Consider the following 19,426-nt stretch of genomic DNA (forward strand, 5'->3'; position numbering starts at 1 on the left):
AGAAAAATGTATAAGAAAAGAGCCCTGAAGTGCAACAAAGAACCCTTGCTAATGTATATGGTTAGCTGCAGATTAACAGCGTCCTTCATTTTGCTTGTTACATGTAGGTTCTTCAGATCAGTGTATTGGATTCAGGGTTTTTAAAACCAGCTGTACTAGATGTGTAAGTGTCAAATGCGGAGAAATCCAATTGTCCTTGATCCTTTGAGAGAGTTTTTGAAAACAAACTGAAACTTTCACTCAAAATTACCTGAAAACCAATTTACTGCATCACTCTTGTGTTAACATTAAAACTGGATCTCATATGAAAAAATAGAATCAGGCTATAAAACTATTTTCGTTTGTAACTGGAAACTTAATTTTGAACTTAATTATTCACTTTTGTTTCTATTTCTTTTGTCTCTGTGAAGGACTGTGAGTTCATCAAGGTTCAATTCTCTCTGCTCCTCTCACAGTGCGTAAGATCCTCAGAGGTTCGGTATGTTAAAGAGATGAGGAAAGTCACTGTCAAGAGGATTATGGTCAGAGGTCAGGTTTGGAAGGTCAAAGATGATATCCTCAGGGTGACGTCCTGTAGTCAGACCGTCCCAGCAGAGAATCACAGCCTGAGAGTCTGGCCTCAGTGCAGATGTGGTTTTCATTAGCCAAACAATTTGAGTGGAAAGGAGATGGTGTTAATGAGTACAAAGCTATCAGACTGCTCTGTGGTTGTACTTACAGTCAGATTTGTATTTATTTTAAACCATAGGCCTGCATTACAGCACACACAAGCAGCATGGAACATAAGTGGCGGAGGCATCCTAGAAACAGCAATAAAAGAAGGGCTTCGGTGCTAAGCTTAGTTTTGCATGTCACTCTGTTTCTGCCACAGAGTAAAAGATAAAAAAGGTCCAAATCACAATGTGATTGTGAGTTAATAAAGTCACACTGCATGAATTAAAGTCACAATCACAATAAATAAAGTTGCACTCTTAGGGAAAAAAAGTTCATTTGCAATCAAACTCTAGGGTTCTTGACTCAATTTTAACGAACCCATTATATATAAAAAAAAATCCTAAAAAAAGTTATGAAACTTCTCTTTGCCCTCAGTCAAAACAATTTGGCAGACAACAAATGATAGATTCAAGCTCTATTCGCATTTGGTGTGAACGCAGCATAAAAGGTTCTATATATGAAGCGCCTAAAAACTAGACTGGGTAAACCCAGCCTGATCAGCCGGCGATTTGAATTCGCCCTGCAACTCAGTCTGGAAACCTGTGCATCCATTTCTACTGCTTCTGTTACACTTATGCGGGAACCAATCACAGACTGGCTTATCCACCTGGCGCGCTATTGGCGGGTTTAACACTATGACGGACAGAGAAGCGATGGGTCATTTCCCGTTGATCACGCCTCTTGTGGTCCGATTGTATGCAATTGGATAGTCCTTCAACCAGAGTCATTTAATATATGCTTGTTTATCACGCCTCTTGTGCAGTAGAAAATACACTGCAGACTCCCCAGACCAATGTTCAATCTTAAACTGAGCTTGGTCTGGTGATAGGCAGACAACCTAAAACAACCTTTTATTGAACTTTTTGCAGTTACCAAATAAATGCTGTTCTTTTGACATTTCTATTCATTAAATAATTAAATCACAGAAAATCAATTTCCACAAACATTTTAAACAACAGCTGTTTTTAGCATTGATAATTATAATGTTATTTGAGCAGCAAATCATCATATTAGAATGATTTCTGAAGGATCATGTGACACTGAAGACTGCTGAAAATTCAGCTTTGATCACAGGAATAAATTACATTTTACAATATATTAAAATAGAATAGTTATTTTAAGCTGTAATAATATTTCACACTATTTTACAGTTTTTTTGATTGAAATAAATGCATAAGAGACTTCTTTCGAAAGCATTTAAAAAACCGTAACAATGCCAAATGTTTTAACTGTAGTGTATTTATTTATTTGTTTACTCTGATGCGAAAACAGGCTTCTACACAACTCATCAGAAAATGTGTTGAAATGCACTGTTAAACTTTTATTAACACAATATTGGCTTTTATGAAGAAACATAATACTGGAGCGAATAAGTCCCTCCAAAAGACCTCAATGTCAGGCCTGATGCAAATTCACAAACAGGAAGACTGTAAGACTGACTGAATCCAGACGCTTTAACCAGTTTATAGCTATGTTTTGGGTTCTGTGTAAATTAATTACCAATTGGATGTAAATGTCATTCCACCTCCTCATGGAAATTAGATTTCATGGCGATCAAGTTTGTAATAATCTTCAATAGCCCACTTCCGATATCCATTATATTATTTGTGTTATAATTTATAGCTGTTATTGGAGGAAATATGCAATGTGGTAAACCAGAAGTCGCTTTATTTTCTGCATAGAGCTGTTACACTGCAGAAATGCCTTTAGTGTAAAAGCACAAGCCACATTATGTGCCGCTGACGTAAGGTGTGTGAAACGGGACTGGTTTATAGTCCTATTTTGACTTGAAAAGGAACATTTCCTGGACTGTGTTCAGTAATAGTGCAGTACAGTATGAGCGCAGTGCTGCTGGAGGCGTCTGTCCCCAGGCTGCAGTCGCAGGTCATGTGTGGCGGCCACAGGGGAAATGAGCCTTGCGCTTAATTTCCTTCAGAGCAGCCTTTGCTGCCCCTGCAGAGGAGAGCTTCCCTGTCCAGCTGTCAGACTGTGGGAGGCTATACCCCCCCCCCCCCCCCCCCCTCTCTCTCCCTTTTTCTTCCTCTCTTTCTTCACGCTCACGGCCCAGGGAGATTCCCAGACGTTCGCCTCTGCGCTCGCGGAGGTTACAACAACACAGCTTTGGTTCGAGAGTGGCAATGGGAGAGCAAAGCCTCATAACCCCCAAAGCACAGAGCGGTTCACCTAGAAGTCACCCGCAGAGAGAGAGAAGAGTAGAAAGACAGATAGAGTGTAAATGAGAAGCTTCACTGACATGGCGCATGGCTGGTGTTTCTGGAAAGACCCCGTCTGTGACGTTTATTGTGAGGGGAACTTTGCAGGGGCCCAGATTAATGACATTTCCCTGTCACAAGTCGCCTAGTCTTGTGTAGCCAGACCTTCAGACCGACGGCAGAAGGTCTGGACTCCATCTGAGCTTTCATTGGCAAAGGACTGCCCAAGAGGACATCTGACCGACATGTAAAGCAACCAATCACAGTTAACTTTTTACTTTTTAGTAGATCCTGATACGCACTCATTTTCACAGTGGTAAACATGATGGCTTTGTTTCCAGACGGACCGTTACAGAACATGACACACACATCTCCCAGAAATCCTTTAGAATTCAACTAATCAGATGACAACTTCGAAACTCCCGAAGTGTTTCCTATTTTGTGTACCATGTGCATGAGACATTCAGCCCAACGGTCAGTGGGCGTGACGTCTGAGGCTGAGACTATAAGTCGCCTTACCTCCTCACAAAATGGATGGCTGTATTTTCAGCTTTAAAGGTGTATGATTCACAGCTCACACAGAAGTCCATTTCAAACCAAGCAACTTTCTGTTGATCATCACCGCTTTGAAGAAGGACCTGTTGCGAAATATGTGTGGAAAAATCGCCTTCAAGTGAAATTTATGATGGTATGGATTCCTTGAAATTAGTGGATTTTATCTATGAAAATTCACTGACTGAACGGTAAATATACCCCCTTAATACAACAAAATGCCACCTACATAGGCAGCTTACTAGCTTGTGAACTTTCAAAGACCTTAATGAAGCGCAAAAGTGTTGACCAAGTCTAGTCAGCTCACTTGTTTTGAAATGCAGCCTGAGTTTGAGTCTTTAAATGCACTTATGATGCCCAAAAATGCTGTCTTGTTAGGCAGCTCACTAGATTTAAAACACAGCCAATGTTCGGACATGCGTATGATGTCTTAAAATGTTGTCTATACAAGCAGCTCTCAAGGATTGAAATGTTTGAAAGATGTCCAGAACTGCTGTCTAGGTAGGTTGCTCGCTAGGTTTTGATACATACCATAAATGAGAAATGTCATTGGCGTATTTCTATTCATGTCTGGTGGTTCAATGACGTTTATTGTAGGGGAAACATTTTTCAGGGGCCTCGATCGATGTTCTTTCGCTGTCACTAGCTGCCTAACGTCCCCACGAGACTGATGGCTGCCCTTCCAGATCTAATACAATGTGGCGTTCAGTGCTGAGGTGGAATGTGTCTGGAAAGATTAGTGCTAACATTAAAAAGCCTAATTCTGACCTCTCATTCACAGACACTGGAAGGCATCACGAAGACATGGGAGGAAACGTCCCTTGACATCACACCCTACAAAGACAAAGGTCATCACAGACTGAGGTGAGAAGCCAGAAGTTCCAATAGGTCAAATGTCAAGAGGTCGCAGACCCTCACAGGTGCTCAATAAGCAGAATGTTAAAAAGATGATAATATGATTCAGCGTCCTGAGGTGGCGGAGATTCTCTGTAAGTCGCTGGCCTGAAGGCCTAATTCACACCACGGTTGATGCAACTACAACAGGAATGTAAAAAAAATGTTTTATTAATGTCTATTTTATCACAAAAGATTTAATTTGCAATGCAATTCCCCTCCTAACAAGAAAAACAAGAACATATTACATAAAAGAAAATTAGCACATATGCACGCGGTTTAAACAGTTAGTGTGCTCAATAAGCAGGATCTTAAAAAGATAAGGACACACACACACACACACACACACACAGCCTTGCTACAGCCTACAGCCTCCACCAGTAGATTTTCCATCCTAATTGGGGGGTTGTCCTAATTGACTTTGCCTAATTTATGTATTGGATTATTTTTTTTCATGAGTCGTAATAACTTTTATGCATATCCAGTCGAGAGGTATTTGCAGAATGGTTGTTTTTTTTGTGTGGCAGACTCCCTGTCCACCGAGGGACTGGTACTAGCTTCATCCATGCTGCTAAGGCACCGTAATGTGAATATTTTAGTGCCAAAAACAAGCCATAGCCTAAAAATCACCATTCCTCAACATGATGGAGCGCCCTGCTGCAGGGAAGAACCGCCACGCGTGAGGAGCCAGTAACTCCACATTATCATATTACTCTGTGTGACACAACCGCCACTGAGAAAGAGTGAGCAAATGATACAAAACACTGGCTGTGTTTTAAAACCTAGTGAGCCGCCTACTGCCTACTTGATGGAATTATAAGCATATTCAAATGTTCTTATTGGATTGATGTGCTTATGATGTGCAAAAATGCTGTCTAGATAAGCAGCTCACTAGATTTGAAAACACAGCCGGTGTTTGAATGGACCTTTGATACCCGGAAATGCTGTCTAGATGTGTAGCTCAGTAGGTTTTGAGACAAATCCAGTATTTCAATGCACCTTTGATGCCCAAAATGCTGTCTAGATGTGTAGCTCAGTAGGTTTTAAAGCACATCCAGTCTTTAAATGCACCTTTGATGCCCCAAAATCCTGTCTGGATGGGGGTGGGAAACACAGCCATTGGTCGGACAGCATTGCTCTCTCAGAGTCCGGTTCAAATCTGTGTTTGACAGCAAGCCATGTTTTAATACACAGATTAAATGGCTTATCAATGCCAGGGCACCTTGAGCTCTCACACAAACATAATTACTATCAATCTCCTTGGAGAGCAGGACTCAGAATGGCTGCCTTAAGCCTTCTGGGCAAACAAGTCAAGGGTCCAATAAAGAACATAAACTGACTGTCTATGAATGAATAAACACTAGCGGGAAAAGACATTTCTGTATTTAGATGAGCTCAAATGATGCTGTTGCTCTTTTTGGTTTGATTGAGACCATTTGGGACATTCACAAAGTGTTCATTGCTTACAATTATACAAATGAGCTGTGAGCAGATAAGAACTGGAGAGGATGCTTTGTGCAGATGGCAGCCGCACAAAAGCTCTAATCTAATAGAATCATTTGTACAAGCAGTCTCCTTCCCAAGAGCTGAAAGTTTCCTGAAAATGCCTTCAGGCCTGTTTGTATTTAGCTGGAAGCTGTGTGTGTGTGCGTATATGAGCATGTTTATGTGTGAGTTACATCGTTGAAACGGAAACGGGTCAAATGCATTGTTTGTAAAAGTCTTTGCCTGTTTGTCCGTTTTGATGTAACAATAATGTTTTTTTATATCTCTCTGTGGCGACTTATATAGATTCTTCCTTCATTTTCCATGTAATTTGTGTCTATATTGTTCTTTGTCTGTGAGAGTGCCTCTGGGGAAAAATGGTCTATGATATTGTGATATTGCTTAATGTGATGTCTTCATTTTGATAGCCAAGTAAATGAGTTTGTACTTAGGTATAGTTTTGGAACGCCTGCCTTTACATGCACATGAACTTTAATGACATCCCATTCTTAAAGTAAAGTTTAATATGGAGTTGGCCCAGCCTTTGCAGCTCTAACAGCTTAGGCTCTTCTGGGAAGGCTTTCCTCAAGGTTTAGGAGTGTGTTTATGGGAATTTTTGACCATTCTTCTAGAAGCACATTTGTGAGGTCAGGCACTGATGTTGGACGAGAAGGCCTGGCTCTCAGTCTCTGCTCTAATTCATCCCAAAGGTGTTCTATCGGGTTGAGGTCAGGACTCTGTGCAGGCCAGTCAAGTTTCTCCACACCAAACTCACTCATCCATGTCTTTATGGACCGACGCTTTGTGCACTGGAGCGCAGTCATGATGGAACAGGAAGGGGCCATCCCTAAACTGTTCCCACAAAACATGAAATTGTCCAAAATGTCCTTTCACTGGAACTAAGGCGCCACGCCCAACCCCTGAAAAACAACCCCCACACCATAATCCCCCCTCTACCAAACTTTACACTTGGCACAATGCAGTCAGGCAAGTACCGTTTTCCTGGCTGAACCCAGACTCGTCCATCAGATTGCCAGACAGAGAAGCGTGATTGATTTGATCACTCCAGAGAACACGTGTCCACTGCTCTAGAGTCCAGTGGCGGCGTGCTTTACCCCACTGCATCCCACGCTTTGCATTGCACTTGGTGATGTGAGGCTTGGATGAGCTGTTCGGCCATGGACACACATTCCATAAAGCTCTACACACTGTTCTTGAGCTAATCTGAAGGCCACACAAAGTTTGGAGGTCTGTAGCTATTGACTCTGCAGAAAGTTGGCGACTTCTGCGCACTGTGACCCTCAGCATGTGCTGATCCCGCTCTGTGATTTTACGTGGCCTACCACTTCGTGGCTGAGTTGCTGTTGTTCCCAATTGCTTCCACTTTGTTATAATAGCACTAACAGTTGAGCGTGAAATATTTAGTTGTGAGGAAATTTCACGAATGGATTTATTGCACAGGTGGCAGCCGATCAGGGCACCACGCTTGAGTTCACTGAGCTCCTGAGAGCGGCCCATTCTTTCACAAATGTTTGTAGAAGTGTCTGCATGCCTAGTGCTTGATTTATACACCTGTGGCCATGGAAGTGATTGGAACACCTGAACTCAATGATTTGGAGGGACGTCCCAATACTTTTGTCAATATAGTGTGTCATGACTTATGACCATGTTGTTATCTGCTGCACTGCATGATATAACTGCAAAACAGTTATTAAATAAATATAAATCATTAAATATTAGAAAAAAGAAATGTCCACGTGACTCAGCTAAAGTTTAATCGCATTTATATTCGCATGTTATAAAAATATGTTTACATTTATATAGTGATATGCTACTTAAATAATCTTCGAGAGCAAGGGGGTGGGTCAGCACCTGCTGATAGTGTCGCTATTCAGCTTGAGTCAGTGTAATGTTGATCCAGTTCATTTCAATAAGTGTCGAAGTTGCAAAGATTGTCAATTTTGAAATGAAGTCAAATCAGCTCTGCAGAAAACAGTGGTGTCATCATCCAGTTATGCTCTTATCCAATAGTGTCAGTGCAGTCAAATCAATCATATTACTGAATATTAAGTGTTTAGTAATGCACTAATACACAGAGTCATAAGGACTGCAGCTCTCTGTGTGCTACAACCTGTCATATGCGTCAGTGTCTCACACCCACCTGAGAGAGAGAGACAGAGAGAGAGAATCACAGGGGGTGGTGTCTTGCTGACAGGTAGGCATGTGGAGAAAAAAAACGAGTGAACAGATATATAGAGGAAGAGGGGGAAGATTCTTATTGCTTATTTCTGGAAGCTTAGATCCTGCAGAACAGAGAAAGGATGTGGTCTCTCTCTCTCTCTCTCTCTCTCTCTCTCTCTCTCTCTCTCTCTCTCTCTCTCTCTCGTCCCCCTGTTTAGCACACATACCTGCTGGTATTGTTCGTCCCCGTCATTGCTGCAACAAAAGGTGGACATATGCTTTATCTTTAGTTCTCCCTCTCTCCTCTTTGATCACTCTATTTCTTCCTCTGTTTTTTGTCAGTGGTGTATATGCCATATCAACAAACACTGTGTTTAGTATTCAGCGGTGGGGTTGTATACCGGGGACAGAATCAATTCCAAATTACTCAGGCTCTCAATAACGGACAGCCCTGTCCGCAAGGAGAAAAGATGATTAATGATGATAGTATTCATGATAGAAGCTGAAGTGTTCGCACGCACAGATGGAGCTGTGTGTGCGTTAATGGTCCTGCAGTGAAGAGGCTTTCTGTTTGCTGCCGTGTACTTATAATTGAGCGTTTCCACACATTTAGCAGGACGGAGTGCAAATCACCTGTAATTACCACCTACAGCCCCGCATTGTACGCACAGCACACACACACCCATTATATAAAATACGGTGCACAGAAACATCTCTTTGCCTGCTCTGCAGTCGCAAGAGTGACAATTCTGCAGGATATGCGTTAAAACCGTCCTGCACCGAAGGTTCGACTGGCCGAAGGACTCTCCTGACAGTCATAACGGAGCGCAGAGCGGAGCCAGTGGGTGAAACGGTCTATAATCACGCGGGACAAAACGTGTGTGCAAACACTTTTAGCATATGCTGCTACTTGTAATTAAATTAGACACATACGCTTCCCTTACCAACACTGTATTTTATTTCAAATTTGCTACAGTGCACATTTTTGTCCTGACGCACATGCTGCTTTTTGGACGCACACACACACACACACACACACACACAGCTGCAGATGAACGTCCCAACCCCGCTTTGCTGATGACTAAGTATTTTGAGAGGTCATGTCCTGCTCTGTGTTTTTCTGTTAGTACACTAAAAAGTGTGTGTGTATTTGTGTGGTTTTAGTAACTATAAGCTGTTCAAAATACAGTGAGAGGCAGCATTTTTAGACATCACTGGCTTCAATTGGAATGTCGCTATACAGTCTAGGTTGGCAGTTTACTTGGGGAAGTTTACTTTATAAGCAGAGAGAATCGCTACGCATTCTAACTCGCACATGGAGTGCGTCTCACTAGTAGTTAGGGCACTAATCAGGGAGGCGGCCATTTTAATGGCTGTCTCAATCACAAAATCCTTCCAGTGCATCGAAACATTCACTCCCTAAAAAGTTCCACAATGCACCGTGAAAACCAGGGAGCATTGATGCTTACTATGTTCCCTTGCGCTCCTCACGCCACATAATGACACTGTTTTGGATATTTCAGCATAAACATACATCGCTTTAACATTTTATAATTAATTGACGCTGAAATGTTGCAGGTGTATGTAACGATCAAAGTAGTGAAGTGTGGTGTGTCCAAGTGACCCATACTTGGAATTTGTGCTCTGCATTTAACCCATCCAAGTGCACACACACAGTAGTGAACACACACACATAGCCATATTGCCACGGTGCCCGGGGAGCAGTTGGGGGTTCGGTCTCACGTCGTGGTATTGAGGGTGGAGGAGAGCGCTGGTTATTCACTCCCCCCACCGACAATTCCTGCCGGACCTGAGATTCGAACCCGCAACGACAGTTATCAGTTCTGCTGTTGTTCATAAATACCAGTAGGACGTTGTTATGTGAGCTAGAGAGCTGATTGAGACGCACCCATGGTCACCTTCTGTAGATGATCAGCATTCATTTGCTTCATAATGGCTTCAGGGCTTTAAGCGTGAGTCATTGGGCCAGGGTAGTACAACACTGCCACCTAGTGTGTGTGCATATGGGTGTTTACGTGTGCTTATGTGTGCGTACACACGTGTATGTGTGTGAGATAAAGGAAGGAGGAATGCCCTGACCATCTGCTGCACATTAGAAAGAGACCCCCAGCCCAATTCAATTAACATCCACAAGCCCCCTGATTGGGCTCAGAGAGAAAGAGAGAGATGGGAGGAGAGATAAAGGGCATTGCAGGACTTACTACCCTGCAGTAAATATGAGTTTCAGCATTCTCTGATTAACTCCCCGCCTGACAGCGGGGCGAATGGAAAAGTCATTGATCAAACACACACACACACAAACAGTAGACTCATTCAAAGAGGTTATGGAATCGTGTTTGGTATGAAACAGAGGGAGAGAAATAAATACACTTGATCTGTGAGGATGTTTGAAGTTGTGTTAAAAAAAAATCCATTTAAGGGTCCATTTAAAATTGGGATACAGAGGGAACCTTTATGCTTATTTAAGTGTGTGTGTGCTGTAATCTAAATCTGCAAGATATACTCTATTTTATTTTTATTTGTAACATTTTAACAAGCATTTTAGTGCCCTGTCTTTTGTTTTATTTATTTTTATTTGTAATTTTTTGGATTAGTCTGTCATAATTATAATTAAAGTAATTATAATGAAAATGATTTTATGACCTCATCAGAATCAGAAATTAAAATGACACTGGAAGTGACAGAAAGACCTAGATATGTTAATGTGAATAGCATAGTAAATTCATATTTTCTTGTCTGCTAGATGATATTTTCATATGACTTTGTTGTAATGATGGGTTTAGTGTCTCTGCAGACACCGTATTGACTGTAGTTGCCAAATATCTGCATTTACTGTCTCAGAGGCAACTACTGTCGGTGTAACAAATATAAAATAAATTAAATGAGCTTTGAAAACACTTGATATGAAGAAAACCCCTCCAAAACACTCTAAAACAGTGATTACATTAAGACTGTATTATTTGCAGCTATTTTTATATTATACAGTGATGTTGATTTTATAGGTAAAAGGCATAATAGTGCATATCATTGTTTTATTTTTTTATTTAGTACAAGTAATTGTCATAAATGGACAACACATCCATTTTTATACGGTTAAAAAAAATACCTTCATAAGGGTAAAAATCAACTCCAAGTAGCAAATATTGCTGTTTTCTTTAAGGACATTGGCCCTTTTTCTGATAGCTAGTTATATGTGCTTGTGTAATGTGAGTTATCTGATAGTAAGTTCTGTCGCAGTAGTCAGGGATTTTCAGTCCGCTCTCACCTGCTGCTCCTCAGAGAACAGCCTGCAGTGAAGACAAACAGTTAGAAGATGTGATGAGAGTGATGAATATTATATGACAGATGCAGCAGTGTGTGTGTGTTTGTGTATATGAGAGATACAGAGAGAAGGAATCCTCTCATCGCTGCACCTTTCCCACTGCTAATGTTCATGTGTGCGAGGCAGAGTCAGAAAGAAAGAGTTGAGAGTGCAGGAGATTGAGCAGGGCTCCGGTGATTGGTCTAAATCAGAGGCCTGCGGCAGGCGGGTGGAATGTGTGATCACTTATAGCAGAGGTGATCATTTACAACCTTTCTGAGTGTGTGAGAAAGACACCGCCTCTCATAGCAGCCGTGCTGCACTTCTTCCATCCATATTTAACAATATCTGTGTTTGTTTTTTTTGACACGATAACAGATATCTGTCAAAACAATGCTGTTAAATGCATAGCAACACTAGACGAAATTACAAATATATAAAAATAAAAAATGTAAGTAGATAAATCAAATAATATACATATACGTACACCGATCAGGCATAACATTATGACCGGTTTGGACCAATCAAATTGTCAGGGCGGGCTTTATACGATGATGGACAAATGATCAACAGTAACGTCATCATCACGTCACCAAAGAGCGCTTGGGTTGAATTTGTTTACTAAACGGAGAACTTGTCCGTATATGCATTCACCTTTAGGTTTATCCAATTGAGTGCAGAGGCATTTTCTTTCCTGGTTCGGTTGAAACACGCCCCATAATCACAGCCCAATGGAGCAGTATCAGACTCATATTCTGACTAGAATCTGAGTATGACGACGTCAGGCTACTCAAAAGCCCTATTCGGATCCTATAAGGATGTCTGTGTTTTTCTCCCACCACCCGCGTATAAACCCCTGGCCGAATTACCTACTGTTTTTTGACAAACATCAAGGTCGTGTGGTCATTTAATTGCCGTCCGAATCCACATCTCTGAGTTTTCAAGAGTATATCACTTCAAAATTCACTGTTTATATCCTTTTTGACCACTGCAAAAGCACCATACGGTTGCGCTTCGCAGTATTTGGATGCATTTTAAAGGTCCCATGGCGTGGATTTTTTAAAAATTATTTTATAATGTTTCCTGAGGTGTACTTATATTGTTAGTATGATTTTTACATCATAAAATGTCAGAAATGTAGAAATAAAAGGCATTTTTTCTAGCCCTCTGGCTTGAATGCTCTGTTTCAAGGGGCATGTCTGCTGTGAGACTTCAGTGAAAAAAACACTGTTGTGATTGGCTGATATCTTTGCATTTGAAATGAGTATTAGATTATGTGGCGGAGGGGGCGTGGTTTAGCGAGGTCTGCACGAAGAGAGAGAGAGACGGACTGGGCACTTGTGGACCAGAGAGAAGGAGAGCTGGAGAAAGATTGCTGAGAAAGTTATATTGTACCGAGTTGTTGAAAGCGATGTGAGCACAAGTTTATTTTGTTTGTGTCTGAGAGTTCTGAATAAACACGAGTCACAGTCACGCCGACCCTGTCTTCTTCCTCCTTATTCTAGGAACTTTGTAACATGTGGAACCCTCTCGAATACTTTTACTACGTTTTTTTTACTATTACAGCTGTCAAGCTTTATTTTTAGATCTTTTCCCATCAGATGAAAGGCTGCAGTGATCAGCATTGAGTACACAGGCAGTCTGTTGATCGCGTGAATGCAGTGATCTCGTCATTGCAGCGCGTTTTCTCTCACAAAATGCCTTCACCACAACTAACAGCAAACACGACATCGATATGAATACAGTAAGAGCTTTGTTGTGCAGCATAACAGCATCATTCATTATAACGGCAGTTCTGGCAAGTGTGCAGATACTCTCGCGACGTGTGATTGACAGCTCCGAACATTATAAAGAGAGTGTTCTTTGATCGCTCTCTGTAGTTTATTCATTTAAATAACAGATTTGTTTCATACTACTAACAGAAACGATGTGAAATTGATTGTTTAACGTTAGTCACTGGCTTGATTCACAGATGCATAAACGATTTAGAAAGAAAGTCTGCGTGAACTTGAATGATTAGCTACACATCAGAAATCACTGATCACAGATCAGGCATTAATGAACACTGTTACTCACTGTTTGTGGCGCTGCTGTCGAATCCATATGGTAAAAGTCTGCTTGTAAAGCCTGTGCTGACATCGCGACTGATAAACTGAATCCATTTTCTCCAAATTCTCTGGGCGGGCAAAGCAGAGGAAGGGTAGGTAACCGTTCCCCGTATGTCGACATAACAGGGAAGATTCCAGATCGGCTGGTCTGAGCTTTCATTTTCTCAACGGCAGAGCAGGACACCCAGAACAAACTTTCTAGCCACTAGGGGACCATATACAGGGTAGGGGAGCTCATATTAATGTTAAAACCTCATAAAATGAAAATGTCATGCCTTGGGACCTTTAAAGATCTAGACTTTTATTACTGAAATGCTGACAAGTATTTACAAGAGCAATATATTTCATCACCGCTCAAAAAAATGTAAGAAGAAAAGCATGTAAACATTTTAAATGGGCCATTATTAATTATATAATATGTTAAAATAACCAAGCGGCATTATGTTTACCTCATGTAAATAAGAGGCTGTATTCACATATTTCCGCTCATTTCCATGTGGAATAAAATGACATCCTTTATTTTGAGATAAAATACAAGACAGAAAACCAATTTAACTATAATGTGCGTCTATATATCTTCCTGTTTTAAAACAGATTTAAATAATAATTAGGATATTATTTTTTCTATTATTAAATTAAATACGCATTTATGCTTTTTATGCCAAGCATATGACATTTTATTTACAGCATACAATCAAGTTATTGACCACGTGAGCAGCGTTCCCAGGATCACACAACTCGCTCCTCCACGGTGAATAAATCACCATCTGAATGCACTAGTTTTATCACTGAGGTGGCATGCGAATGTATTTTTACGGACTTCCACGTGAGAAACAGATACCATCCAAATAGGGCTAAAGTTGATGAGTTAGAACCTAGAAGCAGGAAAAATGGACAAGCGTAAGGATTTAAGCGAGTTTGACAAGGGTTCAATTGTGAAGGCAATAATAGGTCATAATGTTATGCCTGATCGTGGATATTGGGAATGCTACTATTCAAAAGTTTGGGGTTGGTAAAACATTTTTTTTGAAAGAAGTCTCTTATGCTCATCAACGCTGCATTTATGTGACCAAACACACAGTAAAAACAGTAATATTGTGAAATATGATTACAATTTAAAAATAACTATTTTCTTTTTAGAATGTAATTTATTCCTGTCATTTACAGCTGAATTTTCAGCATCATTACTCCAGTCTTCAGTGTCACTTGATCCTTCAGAAATCATTCTAATATGCTGATTTGGTGCTTAATAAACATTTATTATTATTATTACCCATGTTGAAATAATATTTTTGTGGCAACCATGAGATTTTTTTCAGGATTCTTTGATAAAAGAGTTCAAAAGAACATAATTTTGAAATGGAAACCTTTTAGAAACATTATAAATGTCTTTACTGTCACTTTTAATCAATTTAATGCATCCTTAATGGAAGTATTAATGATGGTGTGTATTTATGCAACACCTGTTGAAGGGTGAGCCATTTCCACAGATAAAATATTTCCACAACCAAACAATTGGCAATTTTGATCACATTTCATACATTGATCAGTAATGTTGGGATTAAAGTTATGAAATATATTTCTGGAGTTATAGCCAGCCTTTATAATCCACTTATACTGTAGCCTGAAGCTCATATTAACTGCCTGGACGTGGGGATTTAAAAAGGTTCTCTGCCATCCATCTTTGGATAGATCCTGTTATATTCTGATATATGTTTTTAATTATGATCATAATCCAAAACTTTGTCAGCAGAGGAGCTCATCATGTGTCATTTATTCATATACTGAAGCATGCAGAAACGCAGAGCGTACTTACATGAGTTCTTCTATCTCAACCATCCTCACTTGCGTTTATTGTGCTGTATTTTTATGGTGTCCTCAGGGCAAAACACCAAGTCCTCATAAGTGCACTTAAACTTGATTAAAGCTGCATTATGATTCACAGGGTTCTTACGCCATGTTCCAATTATATTAGGAAGCATAATAATTTGGGATCAGTACAATTTTTTTGAAAGAAATGAATACTTTTATTCATTAAGGATGCAATAAATTGAATAAAAGTGACAGTAAAGACTTAAATAATGTATTTTAAATGAAGAATCTTGAAAAATATAGTAATCAGCGCCACTGTTGTCAGCATCGATAATAATAGATGTTTCTTGAGCATCAAATCATCATATCAAAATGATTTCTGAAAGATCATGTGACACTGAAGACTGGAGTAATGATGCTGAAAATTCAGCTTTGTATCTCAGGAATAAATTACATATTAAAATTAGGGATGCCCCAATCGATCGGCCGGAGATCGGTATCGGCCGATAATCATATTTTATGACTCGATCAGTACTCACTTGACTTGGCCGATCTCACAAACCGATTGCAATTTGACGACATCAGTGCGTGAGGGTGCACATGGCGCGTGGGGACTTAAATGATTTGGCGCCGCAGTCATGACGTTTCGAGAAACAATGAAAAATTTGCTATTTGCCGTGTATGTTCCAAAGAAATCTTGCGTGGAGGAGCATTGTCCAAAACATTTAATACGACGAACCTGATTCGGCACTTAAGAACGAGCCACCGTGAGACATATGGCAAATATGAAAAACTGGCAACTGCAAAAAAGGCAAAGGTAACTAGTAATACGACTCTCACTCAGCCATCCATTACAGATATTCTGAAAAAACACAAACTTTGCACACCAAACAGGAAGAAAGCTAAGGCTATAACCTAGAAGATGATGGAATTTGTATGCATTGACAACCAGCCGTTGTCAGTCACAGACGACATTGGATTTAAACACCTTATAGCACATCTTGAACCACGATATCAACTGCAACGGCGCAAATATTTTACCGATGTAGCTCTTCCAAAGTTTTATCAAATCGTCTACAGCCACATAAACAGCAGAAAATGTGACTGCGGTGAGTTTAACAACTGACATTTGGAGCTCTAGCGTGTCCCCTATGTCCGTGCTAAGTTTGTGGGCTGCATCAGACTGCTCCATTTTATTTGTTTAGTTTTTTTCTTATATTAAGTATCCTGATATGCATAGTGTTATGCAGAAACCCCATTTTAAAGGCATATTAAAATGTTCACTGTATAATGAATCATTTTTGTGATTATTTAGTACCCTGTTAAAACAATAGTTACATTACATTACGTAAAAATGACACAAAAATGTAATAAAGGCAACAACTATAGAATTTTTGTTTTATCTGAAAAGGTTAACAGTGATCAGAGAGCTTACAAATCAGTGAAGCATTGGAATCGGGATCGGTATCGGCCGATCAACCTGACAAGAAATCGGTACTCGGTATCGGCTGCAAAAATCCTGATCGGAGCATCCCTAACTAAAATAGAAATCAGTTATTTTAAATTGTAATAATGTTACTTTTTTTACCGTATTTTTGGTCAAATAAATGCAACATTAGCTATGTTTCCATCCTCTTATTTTTATGCGCATTTTGGGATATCGCAACAAAAAATGCTGAATGGAAACGGCAAGATGCGCATAAATTCTAAAAATGTGCATAAAAAAACGTATACGCTCGTTTAAGTCGGATACATTTTCTATCCGATACGAAAACATGCGCATAAGCTACGATGAAAATGCATTTACCGAATAAATTCTTCGATGCGCAAAAAAAAAAATCATGTGACTTTCGCGATGTAACAGCATAACTGTACTAGCCAGCGGAAAAATCTTGTTTGCAAAGCATCTGAAATGCTGTTTTGGTCTTTCAGAAGTCTGTTGTCAAAGATGCTCGGTATATTTCCCTCCTAGAACTGCCTTACACGACTGCGTTCCACAACAGCACATTTGCCTCTGAAAGCAAGACAACAAGTTTATTGAGACGCACTAGTTTCTCTGAGACGCACGTCATTTATTATATACGAAAATTATTATAAATGGTGGCTTCCATGTTTCTTAGTGATTGTTTTTGCGGTTGTTTATCAGGAAGTGCCGATTGTTCTCTTCGACTCACTGGATGGAAACGGTGCTTTATTCGCAAATGTTTTATGCGATATTGCAATTTTGCGCATAAGTTACATTCGCAACTTTGGATGGAAACATAGCTATTGGTGCGTGTACTTTTTGCGAAAACAGAAAATCTTACCGACCCCAAACTACATATTAAAAATATTGAATCGAATTTAAATTATACCAAATGTGTTTTTTTTTTACCGAAAGTGTACATGAGAGAATGTGTTTTTGTCTGTGTACTCGAACCTGTTGATCTCATTCCTAAAATATTCATGAAATGCAACTGCAAGTTCAGCTAATATCAGTCATTACAGACAAAGCAGTTCACCTCCACCATAAACGCTCTTGGACTTCACTCGTGTGTTTTCCTCAGGCGCTGCTTCAGTGATGTGTGTCGAATGCTATATGTGTCTGTCATGTTGCCTGGACTCGGAAACAGCCCGATTATTCCTCTGAGTGTGTGGCTGTAGGTGCCGCAGGCGAGAGATTGTGCCTGGTTTCATGCTGTCGCTCTGGAGGTCAGGTGGCCCACGACTGTCACTCACCTCCTCTTGTTCTCTCCTTTGCTTCACTCCTGCCTTTCTTCTTTCTTTCTTTCCTCACTACTCCTTTTCATCAGCCCTGTGCTCCCTCTCAGTCTTTTTCCTCCCTCTGAGAGAAAGACCGAGTGTGAAGATGCTTTTTCAAGGCATTTACACTCATCTTTTTCACTTTTTTTCCTTTCTTATCCCACCTTCACTAACTGACATTGCTGTCCTGAATGTGCAAAGTGTGTGTGCAGTGCTCCTCCGTTGCTCATATGCACACACTCTGCATGCAGTGGCATCGGTTAGAGCTTGGGGAGATGGAGACAAACAGAGATGAATGGCACACACACACACACCTGCGGCTTCAATCTAAGAAATCAAGAGGTGTGTGACAGGTTTTGTGCCTGTGTGTGTCTTTCCTTTGGGTTCGTGTGCTCGTGTGAATGTATTTGAGCGTGTCTGAGTGTGTGTTTCTGCGTGTGTATGCGGACATCAGGTGCCGGCAGTCACCGCTCATCCCCGCAGTGAGGCTATAGCCATGCCGTTGGCATGGAGACGGCTGCGGCAGCGCGTGAGGCTGCTGCCATGGCAACGCAGTATGCCAAGGAGGGGGGTCGAGAGCCACTGCTGTTCACTTTGTCCTCTCTTTTGTTTGCTTCATACATCTAGCTGTGTGCGCCCGAGAGAAAGGGGTGTGTGGTAGTTTGTCGAAATGAATAACAGACTGAACCTTGAGCTCTGTATACCTTACATTATATACTGTATACCTTTATTTCAGTTGTATTGTGAATGTATCTTTTATAAACATGCTTTGTGTGCGTGTCCATGTTTGGCCATAGTTATGAGGGTCAGATTTTTGAAAAGGTCTTCACAAATATAGTTAACCTCATCAAAATCTGCCGTTTGAAGCAGTCCTGACTGTTTAAAATGCTCATAAATCAGCTAATAAATCATGTTTTGATGGATTGTCTTATGTCAACAGGTTGTGTGAGGGTTTAATTGTGAGGGTAGGCTTTAGGAAATACTATTATCTTGGTATGAAAACCATTGCATCTGTCCAACTTTTTTGACTCCAAGGCCTCCCGCTGTCCATGACACTATTAGAAGCCCCCATGTAGCCAAGATATTTCTGCTGTAATGGCAAAGTTTAGTTTTTTTTAATTCTAGGCATTTTCAAAATCCAAACCTAGTATTAAATATATTTTAATGACCAATGAATTCACATGATGTTTCCGGTTGTTCATGATTATTGAAAGTTGTGGGGTTTTTTCCCCCACAAATAGCATAAAATATTTTAAAATGTGTAAAAAAAAAAATAAAAAAAAAAATTTTTTCAGCCGATCTTAGCCCCGCCCACAACATTTGAGGTCGGGAAGTTCAGTCTGGACTTGATCCGTTGTGGAGCAACTATGCTTGAACCAGAGCTGTTTGGACCAATCAAATTG

The 19,426-nt window shown here is 40.4% G+C and overlaps 1 protein-coding gene across 1 annotated transcript in view; it reads left to right on the plus strand.

Moving 5' to 3' along the window:
- dnah2 (dynein, axonemal, heavy chain 2) overlaps positions 1–19,426 on the plus strand; it is a 198,846-nt gene that overhangs the window by 77,879 nt on the left and 101,541 nt on the right. The window contains exon 24 of the mRNA XM_079809147.1: positions 4,261–4,343. Within this exon, the coding sequence (XP_079665273.1) occupies positions 4,261–4,343 (83 nt within the window). The remainder of the gene's footprint in view (positions 1–4,260; positions 4,344–19,426) is intronic.

The sequence above is a fragment of the Gobio gobio genome (assembly GCF_949357685.1).
Source record: "Gobio gobio genome assembly, chromosome: 2".
Taxonomy (NCBI): domain Eukaryota; kingdom Metazoa; phylum Chordata; class Actinopteri; order Cypriniformes; family Gobionidae; genus Gobio; species Gobio gobio.